General features: G+C 44.4%; 1 protein-coding gene across 2 annotated transcripts in view; it reads left to right on the forward strand.

The window, feature by feature from the left end:
• Nucleotides 1–23,289, forward strand: part of JAM2 (junctional adhesion molecule 2) — a 66,883-nt gene that overhangs the window by 29,763 nt on the left and 13,831 nt on the right. The window contains exons 2-3 of one of the 2 annotated variants that reach the window (XM_067538210.1): nt 5,473–5,538; nt 11,381–11,494. In XM_067538210.1, the coding sequence (XP_067394311.1) occupies nt 5,473–5,538; nt 11,381–11,494 (180 nt within the window). The remainder of the gene's footprint in view (nt 1–5,472; nt 5,539–11,380; nt 11,495–23,289) is intronic. The other variant, XM_067538211.1, reaches the window with a different exon arrangement.

A 23,289-nucleotide genomic window follows, 5' to 3' on the forward strand; every position in this document is an offset into this window, starting at 1 on the left:
CAGGAAAATGGACATATTACATGTCACTTTCACTGATGCCATATGATCCTTCAAAAGTTACCCCATTACAGATAGACAAATGCCATTAAATTGAGTATAAGACCTCGCTTTGCTTGGCCAACACCACCAGGACTTGCTTACATGTCCAACTTCCCTAGCTGATAAATATACAGTTCCAACAATTCTAGTGTCTGAGTCTTGAAAGGATCAACTCCTAATTCAATTTCAGGCTATCTTAAAGCTTCTAATTCCTTAAATTTCTAAATCTTGCAGCAGTTATTTTCAGCATCAAATCCTGAATGTTTCAATATTTAAAAGAGAAAAAACTGAAACTCATACCATTTTTGGTTAGCAAATATAAAACTAATACCACATACCACAAAATGAAGCATGGGCTGGATGTTCTTGCCTTGAATGATCTCTTGTATCTTGCAAAAAAGTGCCAGTATGGTTAAATTGCTTCCTTATTCCTATTTGTGGCTAGGAAAATGTAGTTAACCTTCTGTGACTTGAGTATGTTCTGCTTATGTAGCCTAACTGAGTTTAAAAATGGTGACTTAATTTTTGTCTTCCCTTTATTTCTAACTAGTTTCCTCTTTTTTTTCAAATCCCTCTTCTTAATGTTTGGTGTCACCCTACCATGTTTTTACTATGATCCATCCCACTGAGATATTGAACTTAATAATATTATGGTCACTCAACTACATTATTTCAGATTAAATTTTAATATATCCATCACAATAGTTTCTAGGGAACAGTTCAAGTAAGATTCACAGCAAATTCTGCCCAAAATGGGACTGACACCTTATAGCCTTCCCTTGTTTTAATTTTGGTGTCATTAGAACATAGTGGCTTTCCTCTTATCTCTATGATTGGAAAGATGTGAGCACAGAGCTGTCTTTTGTATGGTTTAAATGTGGCAAGGCTTGGGTTTATCCTGATCTGTGATGGCAAGGAGTTAAACAGTCTCAGTTCTGTGTGATGGACACAACACTGCCCCTCACAATTTAACCCAGGGCACACATGGAGTTTTAACTCACTTCATACATGCCTTGCGGAATGGGGATGCTATTTTCCCACCCACGTTTGGGGATTTATTGCAGGCAACTCTCATTCCCATAGTTTTATTTTTGAACAACTGAATTCCTAAACCTACAATATACTTAAACGTTTGATAACCTTTGTTATAAGCAACATGTGGTCTGGAACTTAGCAAAACAAATGTCAGATGACTGTTTTCTTTTGTACCCATAACTATGTTTTGATTCTATTCCCATCTAGTTTCCTGCAGTCAAATCAAAGGAAATGTTGTATGATAGTGCCGTATGTGTTTTTCTTTAGCGTTCAAATCACCTAGAGCAAATTTCCTGTTGCAGTAGAGTTTTTTAATGGCAAATGTGTGCCCTTTGTGAAATTGGTTATAAGCAAATCATGTTCAGGTTGCTGCAATGTGAAAACGGTTTTCCAAATTTATATATAACTTATGGTGGGAGAAATTAGTTGACAAGAGCCAGTTATGTTGCTATGTAGCATCTTTTCATTACTGTTCTTCTTTTTAGGGTCCAAAATTATCTACATTTTGGATTTTGAATAGCTGACAAATAACTTCTTGTTCCTCGAGTGACTATTTAGGGAATTGTTATTGTAGCTTTAGAGATGTCTTTTTGTTTGGCTGATTGAGCAAAAGCCTTAATGGGCTTCTTGCCGTTAATAAGACATATCTCTGTGATATCATGCTTCTACTTAAATTCTTGTTGAATATGTACAAAAGACCTTTCAGGGGGGAAAAAGAGATTGTGTCATATGTGCTGATCATAAGATATTGCTCACTCACACCTTCGTGCCCTTTTTAATTGTCTCACTCCCTCAGTGTATTAGAGGGAATATGCAATTCTCCTCCAAAAGCAGTTTCCTGATAAGAGTTCACTCTATAAAAAGTAATTGATATCATGACACTGTCCATAGTGTTAATCAAGGAAGGTACCCTTTTCTAACAGGTGAAGTCATAAAATGTACTCTTTAAATTCAATTTGTTAGTCTTTAAAGTGCTACAGAACTCTCATTGTTCTTTTATTGTGGTTCTAGTTACATTTCTTAGCAGGTTTTTATAATTATATTGCATTATTTATGAGAACTGGAAAGTGGGCAGAAATAGAAGAATATTTTATTCCCCCTTTTTAAAAAAATCCTTATTTTCAAGTCTATAGGAAAATGCATTTAATGTGAATCACATACATTTGAGTTGATGACTGTTTTGGAAATAATCCTCTTTCTAGTTAAGTTTTATAAACAGCTCTACCCAATAATCTGGAACAAATCCATGGTTCCTAAAGATGTTTCCTAACCAACTTAAAAAAAAACCCATTAATTAGAACAAAAGGGTCTGAATAAAACACAGTTGTTTGTTGGTTTCCCGCTCTGGAAATTTGAAGCAGGAGATTATTTCAAGGGGGAAAATGTAGTATTTATGAACAGAAATTATAATAACAGTAATAGAAAAATAGCTGAGGCTGGGAAAACACAGATACGTTTGGAGGTATTTCTCCCCCCCTATCTCCCCCCACCTTTTTTTTTTTTAAATTCTTCCCCATCCCAGAAATATTAGCATTAATTGAATGAGGAAAAAAGATATGATTCAGGTAGAAGTAAAACTACAAATTATATTAAAAATCTAATTGGGAAGCAGGGATCAACAGATATGCAAGGAAATAAGGGAGGGAAATGGAATAAGCATGAAGGAAAACTTAAAAAGGTTTAAAGGAGAAAACAAAGAAAGGCTCAATATCTCTAGCTGGAGTAACTGTTACCCAGAAAAAAATAATGTGCTTCTGAGAAATGAAATAATATTGTAAGATGGTGGTGATGGTTGTTTAAAGATGGTTAATGTTTCCTTGAAAATAATAATCCCAACTCTGTTTATGTGGGAGGGAACTGTGTTCACTACTACTGTGTTTTAATATAACCTAATTCTAGTGGAGTCAGCACAAGACATAGTGTCAGATTGATTTAGCACAGTGGTGAATCACACCTGAGGTTTCCTTGGCCATCATCTGCTGTCTAAGTGCTATAAACTTGTTCACAGAGTCATACTATAAACAAAGCTTATATTTCAAGGAAAGGTGATATAAATGTTTTTGTGGCCAGTCAATGGGATAGAAAAACATGAGAAAAGTTTTTTCTAAAGTGCATAAGTCTCATTGTCAAAAATGACAGGCATTTAGGCTTCTGGGTCACCTAGGTTTTTTTTTTTTTTAATTTTAGCTCCCATGTTGCATAATGCAAACAACTGTAGTGAATAACAGTCTTTAAATAAAGTTTAAAAGTGATTATGGTTTAATAGGTGTGTTGCTTTGTGTGGTTCTGGCCAGGATGGCTATTATGAATTATATGCACTGCAGTAATGCCTCTAGTCAGGAATCTGGGCCCCATTATGCAAGACACTGTACACACACACGTGCGCGCACACACACACGTGCGCGCACATACACTTTTACTCTGAGCAGCCAGCCCTTACTCTAAAGAGCATGATGAACCCAAACCATGTTGTAACCCATTTACGTCACAACCACATTTAAACTATTTTTGAATATAGTGATTCAGTAAAGTTGTTTGCCTTGTGTAGATGGGACTAAAGAGCATCCTGGAATGAGAAATCCATTAAGGGAGGTGGGAAGTAGGGATCTGAAATAGAATAGGTCCAAGATGCACAGATGAAGAAATTGTGGTAAAGTATAACCTGTTGGAAACACTTGCAGCTTCATTTGGAAATCCACTGTTGGTTAGTGCAGATCATGGAGCACAGGTGCTCCTTATAGAAAATGCTTCTTAATGAATGGATGGGCACATTCTGCACTAGCTGTAACTTCTGGATGGTCTCCAGGTGTAAACCCTGGTAGAGCACACTAGGCATCCATCCTTGATGTGACAAAGGCATGTGAATGGCATAAATCCTGCACTTCTAAGGGTCCAACCGCCTCTTCCGTCTTACCTATCACCACCACCCCCATCCACACACACACATACTGCTGATCTATTAGCAACAGCATCATCCCCAATTCCTTGACTGTGCTTCCATCTGAGTCTGGTGCTAGATGGCTGCTGCATATATAGAATTCCCTAAATACCTTCCCACCCTAATCCCCCAATTTGCAATGTTGTGCTTCAGCACACTTCCTGTTTCCAAGGGAATGAGTTAGTTGAGGTCCTGAAGCTTCAAAACAAGTGAGAGATGGAGGCTGGAGGGCACCACAGCTGAAAGGGAAATCATGAGACAACTGCAGAAAAATAAACTCTAATAGAGGGGTTTTCAGTAATAGCCAATACAGTTTACAGTTAAGAGGAGGCTGAGATGCTCCTTCCTGCGGAATGACACCATTCCAGGATTGAACAAGATGGTGATACCTTCCACATTTTTGTAAGGAGTTATGTCAACATAGGCAGGGATGGTTTTGTGAGATTAAATTAGGAGTAATTGTACACTGAGATTTCATGTCATATGGTGGTGGGTACCGGCATAGTTATTGTCATGAAAGTGATGGTTACTGTGTCTTAGGATACATTACAGCCACCACGATGGCACAGCTATGGTGCTGCAGTACTGTAGTGTAAACACCTCCTACATCAACACGTCCTTTTCTCCATCAATGTAGTTAATCCACCTCTCTGAGAGGTGATAGCTAGGTTGACGGAAGAATCCTTCCCTTGACCTAGGTGTGTCTACATCAGGGGTTAGGTCAACCTAGCTATGTTGTCCAGGACATGAAATTTTTCACAACCTTGAGCAACATAGCTAGGTTGATCTAATTTTCAGGTGTAGACCAGGCCTTAGTGGCTGACATAGTGAAGTTGCAGAGAGAATAGGAGAGGTCCAAGAACCTATAGAACTCAAGAGAAAAGGAAATGTATGAGAGAATGGAGATGCTCAATGTTGAGATTCTTTATTCAGGTAACTTTTAACACTCACACACTAACAGGTATAATCCAGCATGAGAAGTATGTAGTACAGAGGCAGTTGTGATTACAGCTGGGGAATTACACTTGAAGATTAAGGCAAATTTTCCACCTCTGTTCTATTGAAAATAGCAGATTGTGAAAGAAAATGTACACATGCATGTTTAAAATCTTATTCTTGCCCTAGATATATAATAATACCCAGCTCTTATATCACACTTCTCATTAGTAGTTCTCTGAGCTATTTACAAATGAGGTCAGTATCATTATTCCCATTTTTATAGATGGGGAAACTACAGCACAGAGAGTTAAAGTGACTCAACCAGATGGCTGGTAGCTAAGCCAGGCATGGAACCCAGGTCTCCTAAGTCCCAGTCATGTCCTCTCACCACTGAACCATATTTAGCATATGGAATTTTATAAATAAGCTTAGGCGCACTGCCCTCTAAATTGGCTGAAGCAAGTGCGTGGTAGAAATGTCTGTTATCTGAATTGGTTTATTTTTGTTTTCCCCCCTTGCAGATCATAAAGCATATGGAATCTCTGTCAAAACGGACAATCAGAATGTTACAGCAAAGGAGTTTCAGGGTACAGTATGTGCATGGGCATCACTGCATTTAAATATATATATGCATATACAGACACACACACACAAGAAACTCTTTAAAGAACATTATTAAGGTTGCAAAGTCAAGCGCTCGTAAGTTAGGAAATGCCAGAATTAAGGTTGCCTGTGCAATCTTAATTTGGCCCCACTGTGTGTATACATTATGATATAGTCTTTAATTACATGATCACATACTATTTTTCCCAGAACCACTACCACCTTCTGAGTACAAGATGAAGAATGCTCAATTAATGAGCAGCTTGCTCCTTGTTGAATAAGTGGCCCTAGGCCTTATTGACTATTCATTGTTCAAACCCTGCTCTGAAGACATAATTATTAATTTCCTCATGGTCTGTTCAGTGGTGCTCATCGCTATAGTGTCTGAGTACTTCGAACTCTAACTAATTTATTCTCTCAACACCCTGATAAGGTGAGGGTTTATTATTATCCACATTTTACAGATTAGGAATTGAGGCACAGAGAAAGTAGGGTCAAAAGTATACACTAATTTTAGGGACCTAATTCGAGACACATAGGATCTGATTTTTTTAAGAGTACTTGGTATTATATAGAGCTTTATATGTTCAAAGTGCAACTCCTATTGACTTGCAATTGTCAGTGCACAGCACTTCTGCAAATGAGACCCCAGGGTCTCAAGTCCAGCACTGAGAAAATGAGGAACAGCCATCTGTGAAAAGTTTGGTTTAAGTGATTAGCCCAACATCACACAAACTGTGGCAGAGGCAGGGATAGAAACCGGTTCTCCAGGGCAGCATTCAGCTGTTTTACCCATGAGACCTTTCCTTCTGTTCCTGCAATCCCCCGCATTATTCACTACAAACCTTTTAACATATGCTATCAATGAGGCAGAGGTCCTATCGACAACAGATTCATCTCCAGAGCAGTTGCATTCTGTGCACTAAATAAGTCGGGGGTCTTGTGGAAAAAATCTGATCATGTAATTAATGACTATCATAATTCATATGCATAAGGACAGCTGAATTAAGGCAACTTTATTTCTGTCACTTCCTAACTTTTGCTTGACTTTGCAACCTAAATAATGTTCTTTTTAACATAGGTTTTTTGTTTTGTTTTGTAATTTCTTAGGTCTTTTCTTTAATAAAAAAAAAAAAAAGTCTCAGTGGGCTGAGGTTAGTTGATGACACTTTGTATGGGTATGTAATTCCATGTGTTTTGGGTTTATATTGGTCTTAATTACATGTGTTCGGGGTTTATTTATTTATTTATTTTTGTTGCATAAACTGTCCTAGCTGCCCTTCTGTCAACCAATTCTTTGTTTGCAAATTTCATGTAGGATCCATGGCAGAATTGGATCTTCTGGAGGGACTTGAATAAGAGGGTAGTGGCCTGGTGTAGTCACTTGAGAAGCTGTCCATATGTAGAGAGTCACACAAAAGAAAGCATAAAGACCGCAGTGGGAGAATCAGAAAAACAGGGCAACAAGACCAGCATCATTGGCAGAGTGGAGGGAAAGACAAGAATGGGTAAATAGGGAGGAACAGCATTCTAGGAACTTGAAAGTGGTGACAAGAAGCTTGAATTTAGTGAGGAGTAAGGCACCACCTATAGGGGCTGGTGATGTGTTCAGAGTGACCAGTTAAGAAGGTGATCCTAGTAGCTGTGTTTCGTATTTGTTTGGAATGGGGTGACTTGGGTCTAGGCAAATAAATAGGTGTGCAGATGGAACTGCCGTAATGCCAGAGGTGGTCCTCTGAAGCAGGGTGAAACATATTGGAAAGCTTGTGTTTCCACTCTCTGTGCAGACTCATTCTGTAGATTAAAAGGACTTTGATCTCCAGGGTAATAATGTCACTTCTTAAAAAATGAATACAGAAAAATATTAAATAAGCTTTCAGGGCTCAGAAAGGGTGAGAGAATGGGAACAGTTCGCTACCCTGGCTACTGGACCTTTTTTATGAAGTTTGCCTGATTTTTGTCTCATTGAATGACTCAGCCCCCTATTCTTTTTTCCTGTAGTGTGCATGCTGGGGAAGGACTTGTTTATTAATGCTTAGCATAAACATTGTTCTGATCACGCCCCAACTCTTACCTAACAGCAGAGCAGGAACACTAGAGCCCACTCAGCAGTCTACTACGTGCAGCTGATTTGAACTGCATCCCTCAGGACCAGATCAGTATCGCTATGACATGAATTCAGTGGGGTAGGAATGTATGCACACTGGGCATAGGCACGCTACTCCCTCACCACTGTTCACAGCTGGTGAGTTACTCCAAAGTTGCTCTTATATTTCCTCCTTTTGCTTAATTTTCTCCTTTTCCTGTCCTGTGTCTCTCTTTTTCATCTGCTCTGTCCTCAGGTTGTGTATGTGTCCCATCTCTTAGCACATTCCCTCTAATCCCTATGTCTCTGTCCCCTTCCTCTCTGCTCTCCTGATTTTGTTTGTGTGCTTTTATCTTTTGCTTACTGTGGAGAACCAAGGAGCTGTCATTTGGCATCCTCTATGCTGTGCTCCTACTCAGCAGCATTTTTCTTAGCAGCATCAGTACCAGAATGAAATGGAAATTGAGAAGTGTGCCAGCTTTATCAAGCTGCATCCAGTGGAAAGGAGCTACTATGGAAGGGTCCGCCGTGCTACTGTGCAGGAATCTATAATGCTAACTGAATTCTCTAAAATCCTTTCACCTGCAAGATTTAGATGCCTGGCAAGAAGTGTGCAGGCATTCAGCTCCCTTCTCTTCAATTCCCAAGCCTCTCATCAGTGTTTGATAACTATGAATGTACAGCTTTGTATTTGTACTGTATTAATAAAGTCCTGAAGGTAGAAAACAATAGATTTTTCACTCAGTACATGCCAAAATATTTTAGGCTGAGAATGAGGAATATGAAGAAATCAAGTTCCAAGTCTAACTCTACAACATCAGTCATGTATTACCAAATTTGAAGTAAATTTAAATTACCTAGAGAAACTTAATTACCATTTCTAAATATAGGTGAATGGATTTTCATTAGCAATCAAGCACAGCCAAAACATATTTTAGTGACTTTTCCTTCATGTAATAAGTTGCATACTAGTAAGTAATTGGTTTTCCATTCACCCTTCTTTGTGTTCACCCAAACCTTGTTTTTCCCCTCGACCATTCATTTTTGTCCCGATTCTCTCACCTTCCCACAATTGTCTCTCCTATCTCTTCCCTAAAGTTCTGTGTTCTTAGTTCAGCGCCTCCTTAAAAATACCTTAAATAGAATTCACCTATTTCTCCACCTCTGATTCTGTCTCTTCAGTTCTGCCTGTCCCTCTCTCCCCCCGTCCAGTCTTTCTCTTCATTGCCTCCCACTCAATTTAGTGTCTCTTCATGCTCTATATAACAGTGCCTCTTTTCTTGGTGTCTCTCCCCCTCTCACACCTCCACCCCACCATTAATGGATGCAGTGAAGAGAGGGAACTAAGACTGAGGAGATCTGCGCTACATTTTCTTCCCTCTCTATAACCCTTCCCAACCTAGCGGGAGAGGAGGAGGAGGAGGAAGCGCTCGCATCGTGTGAGCGAAGCATTGGGCTTCCTCTGTTCTCTCTGTCCCCACAGGCAAAGGTTCAGAGAGAGTGACCTTGATATTGGCCTCTGCATCTTCTCTTTCCCTCTCCCAGCACTGAAATGGAAGACTCTGGGCAGTAGAGGGAGCGAGACAATGCAAGTCTCATCTCCGGAGTATAGGTGAATGATAGGCTTGGAACCCTGAAACCCAGCTGCCTCCACTTTAGTTAGACCCAGATAAAGTTAGGAGCTCATAGGCTCAGCTGAAATCGCAACGGCCAGCAGTGAAAGACCCAGAGCATAGGCTGGAATCGACCCATGTTTTTCATTGTTAGAAAGGCAACAAAACAAAAATAAAAGGGAAAGGAAACTTCAATAAATCTTAAAGTACAGGAAGGCCACCGCCTACCCCACTCCACCTGCAGTCAGGAACTTCTGACTTCCTCAGCTAAGTACAGAGCACGCACGCATTTGGTGAAGCATTGTTGGTGCGTAATTTGTGCCAGGGCTGAGCCCCAGCACATCTAGGCATGGCAGTTCATAGCCCTGGCACCTCTGGGTTTTCCACATCAGTTATGAAAGTAAAAAAATTGCTTGAGCCCCAGCACCTCTTTCATCAAAAATTCAGCACTGATCATAGTGTATTTCTCTTTGGAACAGGATATCCCCCTGTCACTGGATTTTTCTTTAAAGTTGGGTTGCTTCTTTAATATCTTGTCTCATTTTGTGTGTGATCTTATTGCTCATGAAAAGTGCCAGGCTGGTAGCATTGGAGCTCTGAAGTCTCAGCTCCAGTCTGGAGGGGCAAAACTCTAGGGGGTGAAAAAGTAACTGTCTCCATCATTTACTCAGTCGTCAGCCTCACTGGCTGAGACTGGTAACAAAAATGCAAATTAAAGAAGGTTGTTGCGTGTGTTTTTGATATGTGGACTCTTGTCAGGAAATTGAATACACCCCAGCAAAGGCATAACAGTTTTTGGTCCCTATTAATGCGACCTGTACATGAAGGACTCAGCCTAGTGGTAAAAGGCTCTATATTGCATTACAATCCTCCTAAGCTATCCGTTCCACCACCCTACCCCCTTGAAAAAGAATATAAAGATAGAGGCATTCCACTGGAGATGATAAATTTTAGAGAGATTGGAGGTAGTCAAAGATTTGTCATAATAATACTAGAATTCTTTTCATCCTCAGGCCAAGTCTATACTAGAAAACGTATGCTAGTATAGCTGTAACAGCAAACTCACCTATTAGAAACACTTTCTACCACCAAAAATATGCTTTTGCCTGTATAACTTATACAGTTCTCTTTGAAGCTACACCAGCAAAAAGAACTTTTTTGACAGTATAATTGCATCTACACTAGGCTTTTTCTGGTATAGAAATGTCAAAAAACATCACACCCCTAGCCAACGTTATAATACTGGCAAATGTGTCTAGCCTCAGGGTGCTTTCAAACATGAGAGGACAAGTTAACATTTGCAAAGGTGTATTGGTGCCTATTGGCAGGGCTTGTAGTTCAGAGGCATGTGACTGAGAGATAGGTACTGGCTGAAGAATGGGAAGGAGCTGTCCAGTTACAATGGAGGTGACAATGGCAAGTGCACAAAACCTTTCAGTAGATAAACAGTCTTGATACAAAGGCTTCCAGTAGGTCTTAAGATATATTCCTAATGGTTGGATTTATAGGCAGTGAAACATGCATTGGTTAAATCAGTAGATGCACAGGATTGGAAGACAGAGTTAGAAAACCATACTGCTCTAATTCTTCATGCAACAATTGAATTCTTTTTCTTTGTTCTCAAATAATTTGGTAGTTTTTAAAAATAACAAGTAAACAAATCCAAAATTAACTGAAAGTGTAAAAGTCACCTACTTAGGTATTAGCTAATATTTTAATAGAAAAAGAGCATTTAACTTTTCAGCTACAGAGCTTAGATCCGGAGCAGTTAGGCCAAATGAATTTTATACTAAAGTTAGTTAAACAACCAGAACATTTAGGTAATATAAATGGCCAGAGCTCAGTTGAAATCAGTAGAACTCTACCACTTTACCCCTTTTGAGGATATATCTTAAAACATTGATGGTCTGATTCAAAGCCCTTTGAAGTCAATGGAAATCTCTCTATATTCTCTTTTCCTTTACACTTGTATATATTTGGAGTAGATACAACAAAACCAATTATCAGAGCAGGATTTGACTGTCACAGAATGTTGAAGCCCTCTAACAGGAAGAATACTATGATCAGTACTTGTAATTATGCCAAGCATGACACTAAAACACTGATCATCTGTTTTGTTTTCCCTAGAGGCTATGCTTAGCTGTAAATATGCAGCTGGAAAGGGTACTATTCCAAGAGTAGAATGGAAGAAACTCACAACTCGGGAAGTCTCATTTGTGTACTACAAAGGTGACTTAGTAGGTAAGAAGTTGCAGACTTGCAGGCTGCTGAGTTAAAATGAAACTGCTAAAATGCAGCTTGGTTTCTTTTCTGAAGATAACAATGACAGAAGGTCTTCCCAGATTTGGTTTTTGAAGAGTATATTCTTGAATGGCTTTTCAGGCAAATAACTACTATATCCTTGAAGGTATTAAATATTTTAACTTGTAGATGTAGATGAGTCTTTTGTACTGTTTGTTCTATTTAGACTTAAAAAATGGTATTGCAGGTTCCCTGAATCCTTCCATAACCTGAGCTGCATGTAAATAAAATTACCTGTCCTTATTGAAAACTTTGTGATCCTCAGAACAAGCGTCTGAAAGATACTTTGAAATGAACCTGAAGGCTTGAACATAAATGTCATAGTAATATATACAGTGTAGCAGCATATTTTAAACACCCCCCATTCTTTTTCGGACTAAAACGTAAGAATAAATGTTCTTTTTTAAAATGACTTATTTCAGCTTTACATTTTGAGGGGAAAATGCATCTCTGTAGTACCATGTACAATAAATGCAAAGATTGTGTTAACGCAACATTGGGTTTGTATAGTTACATTCACAAAGATTCAGGTAATGGAAAAGTCAAGGTTCCCACAGCCACGTTTATTCAGTTGTGCTGCACACATGCTGTGTATATTACAATATAGATTTTTACAACAAAAAGAGTATTAAGCTACTGTGAAGGCGGGGGACTGGGGACGCCACTTCTCACCACAAGAACCCCTCCTTGTGACCAGGTGTAGTGCAGCAGCTCTCTCCCCATCTCCCCCTTACAAACAGCCACTTTGGTCCTCCAGTGGTCTGACTCTTCCTGGGACTCAGCTCTTCAGCCAGGTCATGATTTAAGCCCCCCTTTTCCCCCTCCCCCCACACTTTCAGGGTAACAAAAATACATCTAAAAGTCCAGACACATCCTGACACAAAGATCCTTCTAACTCTTCTTAGCCTAACTATTCCTCAACCTCTTCTTTAGACTCAGTCTTCAGCCCCATCCTGGGCTCAATAGTCCTTACATCAGGCTTGTATGCCCTTCTGCCAGCCCAGCCCGGGGACCCTATATTAAGCAGCTAGGTCTGCTCCTTTGGATGCACTGCTGTTTCTCTGGGCCATTTCTCACCTTTCAGCCCCATGTGCTACTTCTGTGCAGCTTGTGCCTAACACAGCCTCTCCTCTGATCTAAAGCCTCTGGCTTCTCCCTGGGTCCCTTAAGTCCTTTGTCTTCTGCCCATTGACCTCTTAGGAATAACTTTCTGTGCCTTGCCCCCTTTCAAGGGCCCACCACAGAATTAATTCCATCCCTGTGGCTTTCTTCAGTCTGCCTTCCCCATCCTCCCTATCGCCTTTCTCCTGGGTTTCTTTACTCTCTCTAATTCCAGAGAGGGGCTGCAGGTAGCATCTGCAGTCACTTTCTTTTTTCTCTTTTTCTTTGTGGCAGAGCAGACTTGACTGGATAATCTATACCTTACATCAGCTATAATTCCTAAGCACTTAGTGGTTTGTATGCTCTTGTTCTGCATTGTCTTTTTCAGGTAATGTAACAACACCTTTTTAATATTACCCCATTTTCCTGATATTTTTACTAAATAACATAGTGTAATTTTTGTTACCTTACGCCGTTTAAATTTCTCAAAAAGTTTTTCCCTTTCTTTATCAAAGCCCTTATGTATCCATAAAAGATGATCAGTTGTTTTTTCTACCATACAGTGTGCACAGTCTATTTTTGTGCTTATTTATTTATTTATTTGGAAAAGATTTTTGTTTAAAGCACAATGGCCAGTTAGTACACTAAACAAAAGCACTTGGTTTTACCTATCAGGGACCTGAAGTATGTTGTTACCCTCAACTCTAGGGCACAATTTAAAAAATCTGCTTCTTTCTTGAGTAGTGTCCCTATGGGTGCTCCACTGTAGGTGTGTCTGCGTCCATGCATTGCTGATCAGAGAACTTCAGTAGCAGTGTCCGTTGGGCCCGCACATGCGCTGTCTCTCCTTGTGCTGTGCCACGAGGCTAGCCAGCACTCTCGGGCTAACCATCTCAGTTCCTTTTCAACCACCCCTGACTAGAGACGGAGCCTTAGCTGTCCGTTTGCAAATTAACTCTCTTAGATTTGCACTTTGCTTCCTTTGAAGCCTCTTGTGTTTCTTTTCCTCTTCTCCCTGTTTATTTGGCCATGCCTTTTAAAAAAAAAAAAAAAAAAAAAAAAAAAAAAAAAAAAAGAGAGAAGAGGAAGAAAAGACTCTGTTCTTTTGTCAACCCCTGGTGGTGGGGGACTCACCTGAACAAGGGTATGCTCAGCTCTCTGGGTTTCAAGAAGTGCCTCACTTGTATTGAGGCAATCCTGGTCACAGACAAGCATTCTCTCAGTGCATCCGCTGCCTCAGTAAGGGCCACCTGTAGCAGAAGTGTTTTCTCTGCCAACAACTACGGCCAAGATCTTGCAAGGACAGAGAGCTTTGCCAAAAATCATCTTTATGGAGGCAGCTCTTTGACTACAGCCCTCTGGTGAGCATGAGTCTTCTTCTCAACCTTTGACTTTGAAGGATAGTAGATCAAAGAAATGGGCTGGGGACTCAACAAAAGAGAGTGGACAGCCCCCTCAGTGAGCCCAGGGATAGCCAAAAGCAATCGCCATCTCACTTGGTGTGCACGGCACTGAGATCATAATCCAGCACCCATGCTTGGTGATGGTCAGTATCCGGTACGGTTGATAGGCCTTAGGACCTTTTCGGCATGGGCACCCAATCTTTAGTACTGAGAGACAAGGGCAAACATGCTTAAACTCTCCCGGTACGCAAGTCGATATCAGCATTGTCAGCAATAATGGCACACCCAGCACCGGAGAGACCAGTACAGACGAGGTCTCTGTCTCCACCGGCACTGACACCGGGACGCTCGGTACTGGCAGAATTCCATCAAGCTGGTGATCTAGGCATGACAGAGGCACCCGATTCTCTGCCCCTCAGTACCGAGATCACAGCACCGAGCCATTATTGGGCACGGGGTATCTCCCTGAAATCATGCCATGCCCCTCCTCTATCAAGTGAGGAGTTGAATAGCAAGCCAGAGGGGATTTTATAATATTCCTCCCAAACTCCATATGGGATCAACTACTAACTGGATCTGGGAATGTACCAGCAGATGGCACCACCACCGTCTTGGTACGACTACCCCTGGGCACCTCCACCAAGCCCCATGCCACCACAATGGTTATACTGGGACCCCTGGGCGGGGCACCAGCAGCCTGCTTCATGGGCTTCAAGCATCACCCAACAACCCCTCAGGCATGCTCCCTCGGCCACAGCATCAAGGGCCTCAAAGCCGCAAGAAGGGGATACAGAGGAGGAGATAACACCCAGAGCCATATCCTCCTCTTCCCCAGACGAAGCAGTCATACCTTCACCACCTTCCATGGCAGATGACTTCCCACCTGTTTCAAGAGTTGGTGCAACAAGTAGCAGGCATCTTCCACATATCATTGGAGGACATCAGAGACACACACCATCAGCTCATCAACATCCTCCACTCTTCATCCACCTCGAAAATCACTCTCCCTATCAACAAAGCTATCTTAGACCTGGCTAAGATGGTGTGGCAAACCCCGGCATCAATAGCCCTGACGTGCAAGCAGGCAGACAAGAAATATTATGTCCCCGCAAAGGAATCAGAGTTCCTTTTCTCCCACCCAATTCTATTGTGGTGGATGCTCTAAACTCTTGTGGACGACAACATCATTCCAGGGCAATGCCGTATGGCAGAGACTGGAAGCACCTCAATCTTTTTGGTAGGAAGGTGTATTCCTTAACCCCCTTATAATTTCATATTGCCAATTACCAAGGTCACATTGAAAAATACGTTTACACAAATTACAATAAATTACAAGACTTTATTAATAAACCACTGGAGAGTTTTCAGGATTCCTTTCAGGCCATCAACCAGGAGGGGCAACTGGTGGCAAACACATCGTTGCAGTCGGCTGTTGACAAGGCTACCAGATCCATCTCCGTGGCTGTAGTGATGAGATGCATATCATGGCTGCATCTATCAGCATTCCCAAGATAGGTGCAAACCACATTGGAGGACCTTCCATTCGAGTGTGCCAAGCTCTTCACTGAGAAGACCGACGTCTCTCTCCACTCCTTGAAGGATTCCACGGCCACCCTCAGGTCACTGGGAATCTACACACCAGGGCAAAAGAGATGTTTTAACACCCAATCCCAGCACAGGCCTTATTCGTCTCATTTCCCATCACAGCATCACTATGAGCCCCAAGGGAAAATTCACCAAACGTAAACCTCCTGGTTCTCAATCTTTGTCCCAACCCAAAGCACTTTTGATGGGCAGATCGAGGTACTGCGAAACCATTACCCATTACTACTTGTGACCATGCACCCATTTGGCCACCGTTTGGCAATGTTCTGCAGTGCCTGGGAGTGCATAACATTGGGTCCTAGAGATCATCCGATCCAGATATTCCATTCACTTCACTTCCCTAACTCTTCCACAACGCCCTTCCCTGTCCCTCTTCAGGGACCTTTCTCACAAGAGTTACTACATCAAGAGAGAGATCAAATCCTGTAGTTAAGAGATATAGAACCAGTACCTCAACATCTGCGAGGCAAGGCGTTCTACTCTCGTTACTCCTAATACCAAAAAGAAAGGGAGGTTGGAGACCCATTTTGGACCTCAGAGCTCTCAACAACTTTGTCAAAGCTCAGAAGTTCAAGATGGTCACCTTATCAACGATCATTCCATCACTGCAACAGGGAGACTGGTTTTCAGCCCTCAATCTACAGGATGCCTACTTTCATATTTCCATACTACTGGCTCACAGAGGATCTCTGTTTGCTCTGGGACATGACCACTACCAAAACAGAGTCCTTCCCTTCAGACTTTTTTCAGCCCAAAGAGTATTTTCCAAAGTTCTCTCATTGGTAGCTGCTCGTCTACCCTCACAAGGGATAATGATCTCCCCTTACCTGGACAATTGTCTCCTCAGAGCCCGGTCGCTCCAGGAGGCTCATTGAGCCACCGACACCACAATATACTTGTTCAAACAACTGGGCCTCCAGATCAACACCCAGAAGTTGACCCTCACACAAGTACAATGCCTGGAATTCATAGGGGCTGACCTAGACGTGCTACAAGCTGTAATAGAGTCCCACAGAACAGTACTCTGGAACCACTCTGGGTGAAGCAAGACAGGAATCTAGTGGAGTGGGTCTCCCCTAAAGGCCCCATACACACTGAATCTAGCCTCGGAGCGTTCAGCACCCCTGTTTCTCTGGGAGCTTCCCTCAGTGAGTCCCCCTGGATGGGATGTCTGGGGAGTTCTTACACGCCCCAAAGGGGCCATGGACCCCCCTTGCAGTCAGAAGCGATTCACAGCCAAGTTAGAAACAAAAGTGTTTGTTAGGCCTCAGGAACAGAGTGTAGAAAAGAACTTGTTAGAAGATGACTTAAGAAGTTATAACAACACCCATCTTGGGGAGTGCCAGAGCCCCCGTTCTGGGTTCCCCCACAGGGGACTCACTCTTCTCGCCAGACAGCCCTCCCTCCCCCTTGCCTTTGTCCGTTTTCCCGGGCAAGGAGGTCAGCTGACCATGCCCCTTCTCTCCATCACCCTGCAAGGGGATAGGTCTGGCCATTGTCTGTGCACAGGTAGCTAAAGGCAGCCATACTGCCCTCTAATGGTCACTATAAAGATCACATACCCTTAACCCAACACCTAAATATTTGAATAATACATAGGAGGAACTGAGGCATGCACATTGAGAACATTCCCACTTCATCACACAGGCCAAAGTTTTCCTACCTCAAGACAGGTTCCTACCCCAGGTTTTACTCATAGACCCAGCTCAATGCACCCCTCAAATACCAGCCAGACTCTGCCTCCAATTCCTGGGGCACATGGCAGCAAACATGGCGGTGATACCGCATGCCAGGCTTCACATGCAATACCTCCAACTGTGGGTTCAGTTCAGTTTACAGAACAGGGAACAGTCTGGACAAATCCCTGTCACTATTTACCAGGATCAAAAACTCCTTGGCCTGGTGGAAGAACCCAGCCAATGCGTGGAAAGGGATCCACTTCTTGCAGGCATCACTGTTGTCGCTCCTTACCACCTACGCATCACTTATAGGCTGGAGCGTGTATCTAAACGGCCTTGCAAAACAAGGCAAATGGTCACTTGCGGGAATATCTCTACACATCATTTTCCTCAAACTGAAAGCGGTCAGAAATGCCTGCACCCATTTCTTCCTGAAGGATCACATGGGAAGATCCTAACAGACACCATAGACTGAATATATTATATCAACTGCCAGGGAAGGGCCAGGTCACCCTTCCTATATACAGAAGTGATGAGGCTATTGGAATTACTGCATCTCTCACAACGTCACCTTGTCCACAGCTTACCTCCTAGGCACACAAAAATCGATAGTGGATAAGCTCAGTTGCAAATTCCTCCATGACCACGAGTGGGAGATGCACCCATCAGTACTTCATGGCTTGTTCACATGATGGGGAGCACCATCCATAGATCTGTTCACCATTCACAGAACATGAAGTGTCCATGAAATTGCTCCAGAGCAGGGATGGGACAGCACTCTTTGGGCAATGCGCTCCTCCTCCCCTGGGACAAGGACCTCCCTTTATGCCTTCTCTCCAGTTCCTCTACTGCTGGAAGTCCTGCTAAAGATAATGAGGGACAGAGCGTACATAATCCTGATTGCTCCTACTTGGCCAAGACACACCTGGTTACCCTTACCTGATGCAGTTTGCAATGTGCCCATCGATCTCCCTTCCAACTACTATGCACCTCCACTCACAGGACAAAGGGCGTATCCTACATCTCAACTTACAGATTCTCCACCTCAAAGCATGGCTCCTGCATGGTTCCAGCACCTAGAAAGCTCATGCTTGAAGGAAGTACAAGAGGTTCTATTACACAGTAGAAAGTTCTCCACATGACGCACTTACCTGCAGAAATGGTCCACGTTTAAAATTTGGTGCAAATCCCAAAAAGTCTCTCCAATGTCAGCAACTCTTCCACATATTTTGGAATATGCCCTGACCCTTAAAAATCAGAGTTATCTCTCAGTCCACTTAGCAGCAATCACGGTGTTTCACCAACCCATAGAGAGGTACTCAGTACTATCACCAGAAGGTGTACTATCCAGAAGGGGTATTGCTTGTTCCGACAGGTTAGTGATCCCCCAGAGTCAATAATGAGTCAGTTAGGGAATAAATCAGTTTTATTACAAACACAGAAGTAATATGGATTTTTAACTAGTTATACTCATCTAAACAAACAATTAACTATAAAATATAGACTAATATAAAAGGATATAAAAACAATTAAGCATAAAACATAAACTGATATAAGAAAGTATTAGACAGGCAACTAACTATAAAGACCTAAACTAATATTAAACAAACAGTGGTTCCCTGCCCGGGAATCAAACGCTGGTCTCCCACGTAGCAGACAGGGACACTTACCACTATGCTACACAGACAATTAGTTAATTACAGGGCACAGAAGGGTGGTCACACAGACGTTTAACTATAAGGCACAGAGGCAGAAGCAGTTAACTACAAGACAGAATGCTTTTACACAGACACACAGAGATTTCACACAGACAGTTAACTGCAAGACAGAATGCTTTTACACAGACACGCAGAGATTTCACACAGTTAGTTAACTGCAAGACACAAACGGGCAGTTAAACAGACAACGTAGCTGTAAAATACAGACTGATAGTTAACTCCTCACCAGACTAATATCCACAGCATTATTCGATTCGGCCGGCAAAACACGTTTCACGCTCTGGGGGGACACACGTGAGCGGGAGAGTCAGGGACCAGATGATCAGGCTGGTTTCGATGAGGCTCTCAGCGGGGGCTTGGGAAAGACCCCTCTTTATGGACTAAATGGGACATGAAGGGTTAACTGATTGGTCAAGGAATATGATATGGGCTTCGTGCCAGCACTGGATTGGCCGGGGGACACTTGCAGTTTTCCTGGTTGCTGGGGAGTTTCATCTCCCATGGTCAGTTACATTCCTCATATATGACGTGGGAGCCAAAGGTGCAGCCGATTCCATGGTAACGCCCTCATAACGCCCTCAGGTCGTGGGTTGACTGTTAGCACCGAATGGGTAAGGGGGGGTGAGGGGTGGCCATGTGCAGGAATTCGTCCAGCAACACTGCCCATAGGGATACTACTCGAAGAAGAAGTTATACACCTTGTGCAGTAATGATGGTTCTTCGAGATGTGTGCCCCTATGGATGCTCCATAACCAGCCCTCCTCCCCTCTACTTTGGAGTTCTCAGTTATGACTCTGTGAGAGAGAAGGAACTGAGGAAGTTTAGCCCATGTGCAAGCTGGCTAACCTCATGGCGCAGCATGAGGAGAGAGAGCACGTGTATGGGCCCAACAGATACTATTACCAAAGTTCTCTGATCAGCAACGCAAGGATGCATACACACCTACAGTGGAGCATCCATAAGGGGACACATCTCAAAGAATCATTATTACTGCACAAAGTCAGAACACCCTTTGAGAGGGTCACGATGGACTTGGTGGGACCCCTCCCCAAGAGCGCCGCGGATTTTGGTACATCCTGGTCATGATGGACTATGCAACCCGCTTCCCCAAGGCCATCCTTCTAAGAAACTCCATAGCCCGGACCGTGGCGGCTGAGCTATTAAAAATTTTGCTCAAGTGGGACTCCCACATAAGATCATCTTGGACCAGGGGACCAATTTCACCTCCCATCTACCCCGGGAGGTATGTGGCATTCTGGGCATAAAAAAGTTAGACCTCAGTCTACCACCCCCAGACGGACGGCCTGATGGAAAGATTCAACCAGACGCTGAAGGGGATGCTTTGCAAGTTTTCCCTTGACGAGCTCCACCGATGGGACTAACTGTTTCCCCCTCTCCTCCTGGCCATTCGGGAGGTGCCGCAGGCCTCAACTAACTTCTCCCCTTCGAGTTGTATTGACGATAATCATGGGGCCTGCTCGAGCTCGTAAGGGAAATGTGGGAGCAAGCACCATCCCGGGATCAAGGGTTGCTCCAGTACGTCCTGGTGGTTAACCCAGGCCGGGGAGATTGTCCAGAAGAACCTCAGGGATGCTCAGAGGACTCAGGCGTACACCTACAACTGGGGCACCCGCACCAGGACATTCCAACCCAGGGATCGGGTTCTCGTCCTCCTCCCCACTGAGGAATCTAAACTACTGGCTTGGTGGCAAGGCCCATACGAGGTCACCCGACAGGTAGGCCCCATCAACTACGAGATACATCAACCCCATCGCTGGAAGCCCAGACAAGTCTACCATGTCAACCTCTTGAAACCCTGGCGTGAACAGGAGGCCCTCATGATTACACCCTACCCCCCAGAACTGGAGCTGGGGCCATGACCCCAGGACCCAGGTGATCACCCGGAGCCCATACTTGGCAAAACCCTCACCAAAAGGCAGCTGAAGCAAGCCCGGCATCTCCTGGGGTCCTTCTCCAGAACGTTCACGGCAAGGCCTAGTCGGACCATCCTGGTACACCATCGCATCCAGGCGAACCTGGAGAGGTGGTCTGGGCCCCACCTAGGCCCCTCCTGCGCCACTTGCAAGAGGCCATAGATCAGGAGGTCAAGACGATGCTGGAACTTGGGGTGATTGAGCCCTCGACGAGTGAGTGGCGGAGCTCCATCATCCTGGTCCCCAAGCCGGACAGATCTCGCTCGTTCTGTATTGACTTTCAGATGGTCAGCCTGATTTCTAGGTTCGATGCCTACCCCATGCCTCAGGTCGACGAGCTCCTTGAGCGCCTCAGGAAGGCCCAATACATTTCGACCCTCGATTTAACTAAGGGCTACTGGCAGATCCCCATGGAACTGGGATCCAAAGAAAAAACAGCCTTTGCCATGCCCAAGGGTCTTTATCAATTTACTAGGATGCCCTTCGGATTACACGGGGCCCCCGCAACTTTCCAGAGGCTGATAGACTGACTCCTGCAGCCACATGTAGAGTATGCGGCCACTTACCTGGATGATGTGGTGATCTGCAGCCGCCGCTGGGAGGACCACCTCAACCATGTCGCAGCCGTCCTGAGAGCCCTTCAGGACGCTGGCCTAACCGCGAACCCAAAAAAGTGTCACATCGGGTGGCGGGAGACTACCTACCTCGGCTACACTCTGGGATGAGGAGTGGTCCAACCGCTGGTGAGAGGGCGTTTCAGGCCCTCAAAGACACGCTCTGCAGAGAACCCGTGCAGTATAGCCCAGATTTCAAGCAGGGCTTTATTGTGCAGACAGACACTTCCACTGTGAGACTGGGTGCCGTCCTGTCCCAGGAGATCAACGGGGAGGAGCACTCCGTACTGTATATAAGACAAAATTTGTTCCCCAGGGAGCAACAGTACTTGGTATTCGAGAAAGAGGCACTGGCCATAAAGTGGGCCATGGAGGCCCTGAGGTACTACCTGCTTAGCAGTACCTTTGTGATAGTGACTGACCACGTGGCCCTGAAGTGGCTGCATCAGATGAGGGACGCCAACACCCACCTCATGCGCAGGTATCGGGATCTCCAGCCCTTTGCCTTTACGGGGTACCAGCCCAGACCAGCCCTGGAGACCGGGAGCTGGACTTGAGGGGGGCGTGTAGCCAGGAGGTGTGGCCTCCCTCTGAGATTGATGTAGAGGGAGAGCCAAACTTCCCCTGGGGGTTGGAACCCAGAAAGACAACACCTGACCAGAAGCAGGTAGGCGGGGCTAGGCCTTTAAAAACCCAGCCTGCTCGGTCAATCAGAGGCCAGCGAACGAGGGAGAAGGATGCCTCTCCCTTGGTGCTTAAGCCTAGGGCCATGCCCAACATCCACCCAGAGGAGCTGCCAGATATATCCACGGCATAGGGCCCCACAGATCTGGAGGAGCTGCCTGAACCGTACGACCAGAAGGAAGGAAAGGCCTGCCTGAGCTACCTGCTGCCTGGGACCCGGAGGACTTAGAGGAACTGCCCTCTGCAGAGGACCCCACATGGTTTCCGGATCTACCGCCGATTGACGGTGAGGGACTCTTGGGACTCCCGCACACCTTCTACCCCAGCAACCCGGAGGGAGACGACTAGCCCCAGGTACTCTAGGGAGAGCGTGGGAGGAAGAAGCCCAGGGAAGCCAACTACAGTTCGGCTGAGCTGACACTCGCTATGAGTCAGCGTGTTTCGGCCGGAGCCCTGCTGACCCAGTGACAGGACACCCCGTTACTGACAGGGCCCTGGGCTGGGATGCAGTGGAGACGGGTGGGTTTGCGTCCCCCTCCCCCCATTACTCCCCCCAACCTGGGGTGGATGCCAGCTGAGCGCCAGAACCTGTCCCTTACTGTCTGCCCTGCCCTTACTAAGGACTGGACCATAGACTACTCACCCTGCTAAGGGCTCGAGCTTGTGTGTTGCCTGTCTGCCCTACAGAAGGGCCAGGCCATAGATTGCAGTTCACCCTACCAAGGACTTGAGCCGGTGTGTGTTTGCCGCCTATCCTACCGAAGGGCTGGGCAAGAGATTGCTGACTCGCCTGGTCTAGGGCGCGAGACTGTGTTTGCTTGCCTGCCCTCCCGAGGAGCTAGGCAAGAGACTGCTTCCTCACCCTGCCCGGGGCTCGAGACTGTTTGCTGGCCTGCCCTTCAGGGAGGCTAGGCTATAGACTACTTCCTTGCCCTGCTGAGGGCTGTTTCCCACTGCCGGCCCGTCACTGGCTGAAGGCCGGCTCATAGACTGCAGG

The sequence above is a fragment of the Emydura macquarii genome, unplaced genomic scaffold, assembly GCF_026122565.2.
Source record: "Emydura macquarii macquarii isolate MOO-44397 ecotype Brisbane River unplaced genomic scaffold, CSIRO-AGI_Emac_v2 contig_476, whole genome shotgun sequence".
In the NCBI taxonomy this organism is placed as follows: domain Eukaryota; kingdom Metazoa; phylum Chordata; order Testudines; family Chelidae; genus Emydura; species Emydura macquarii.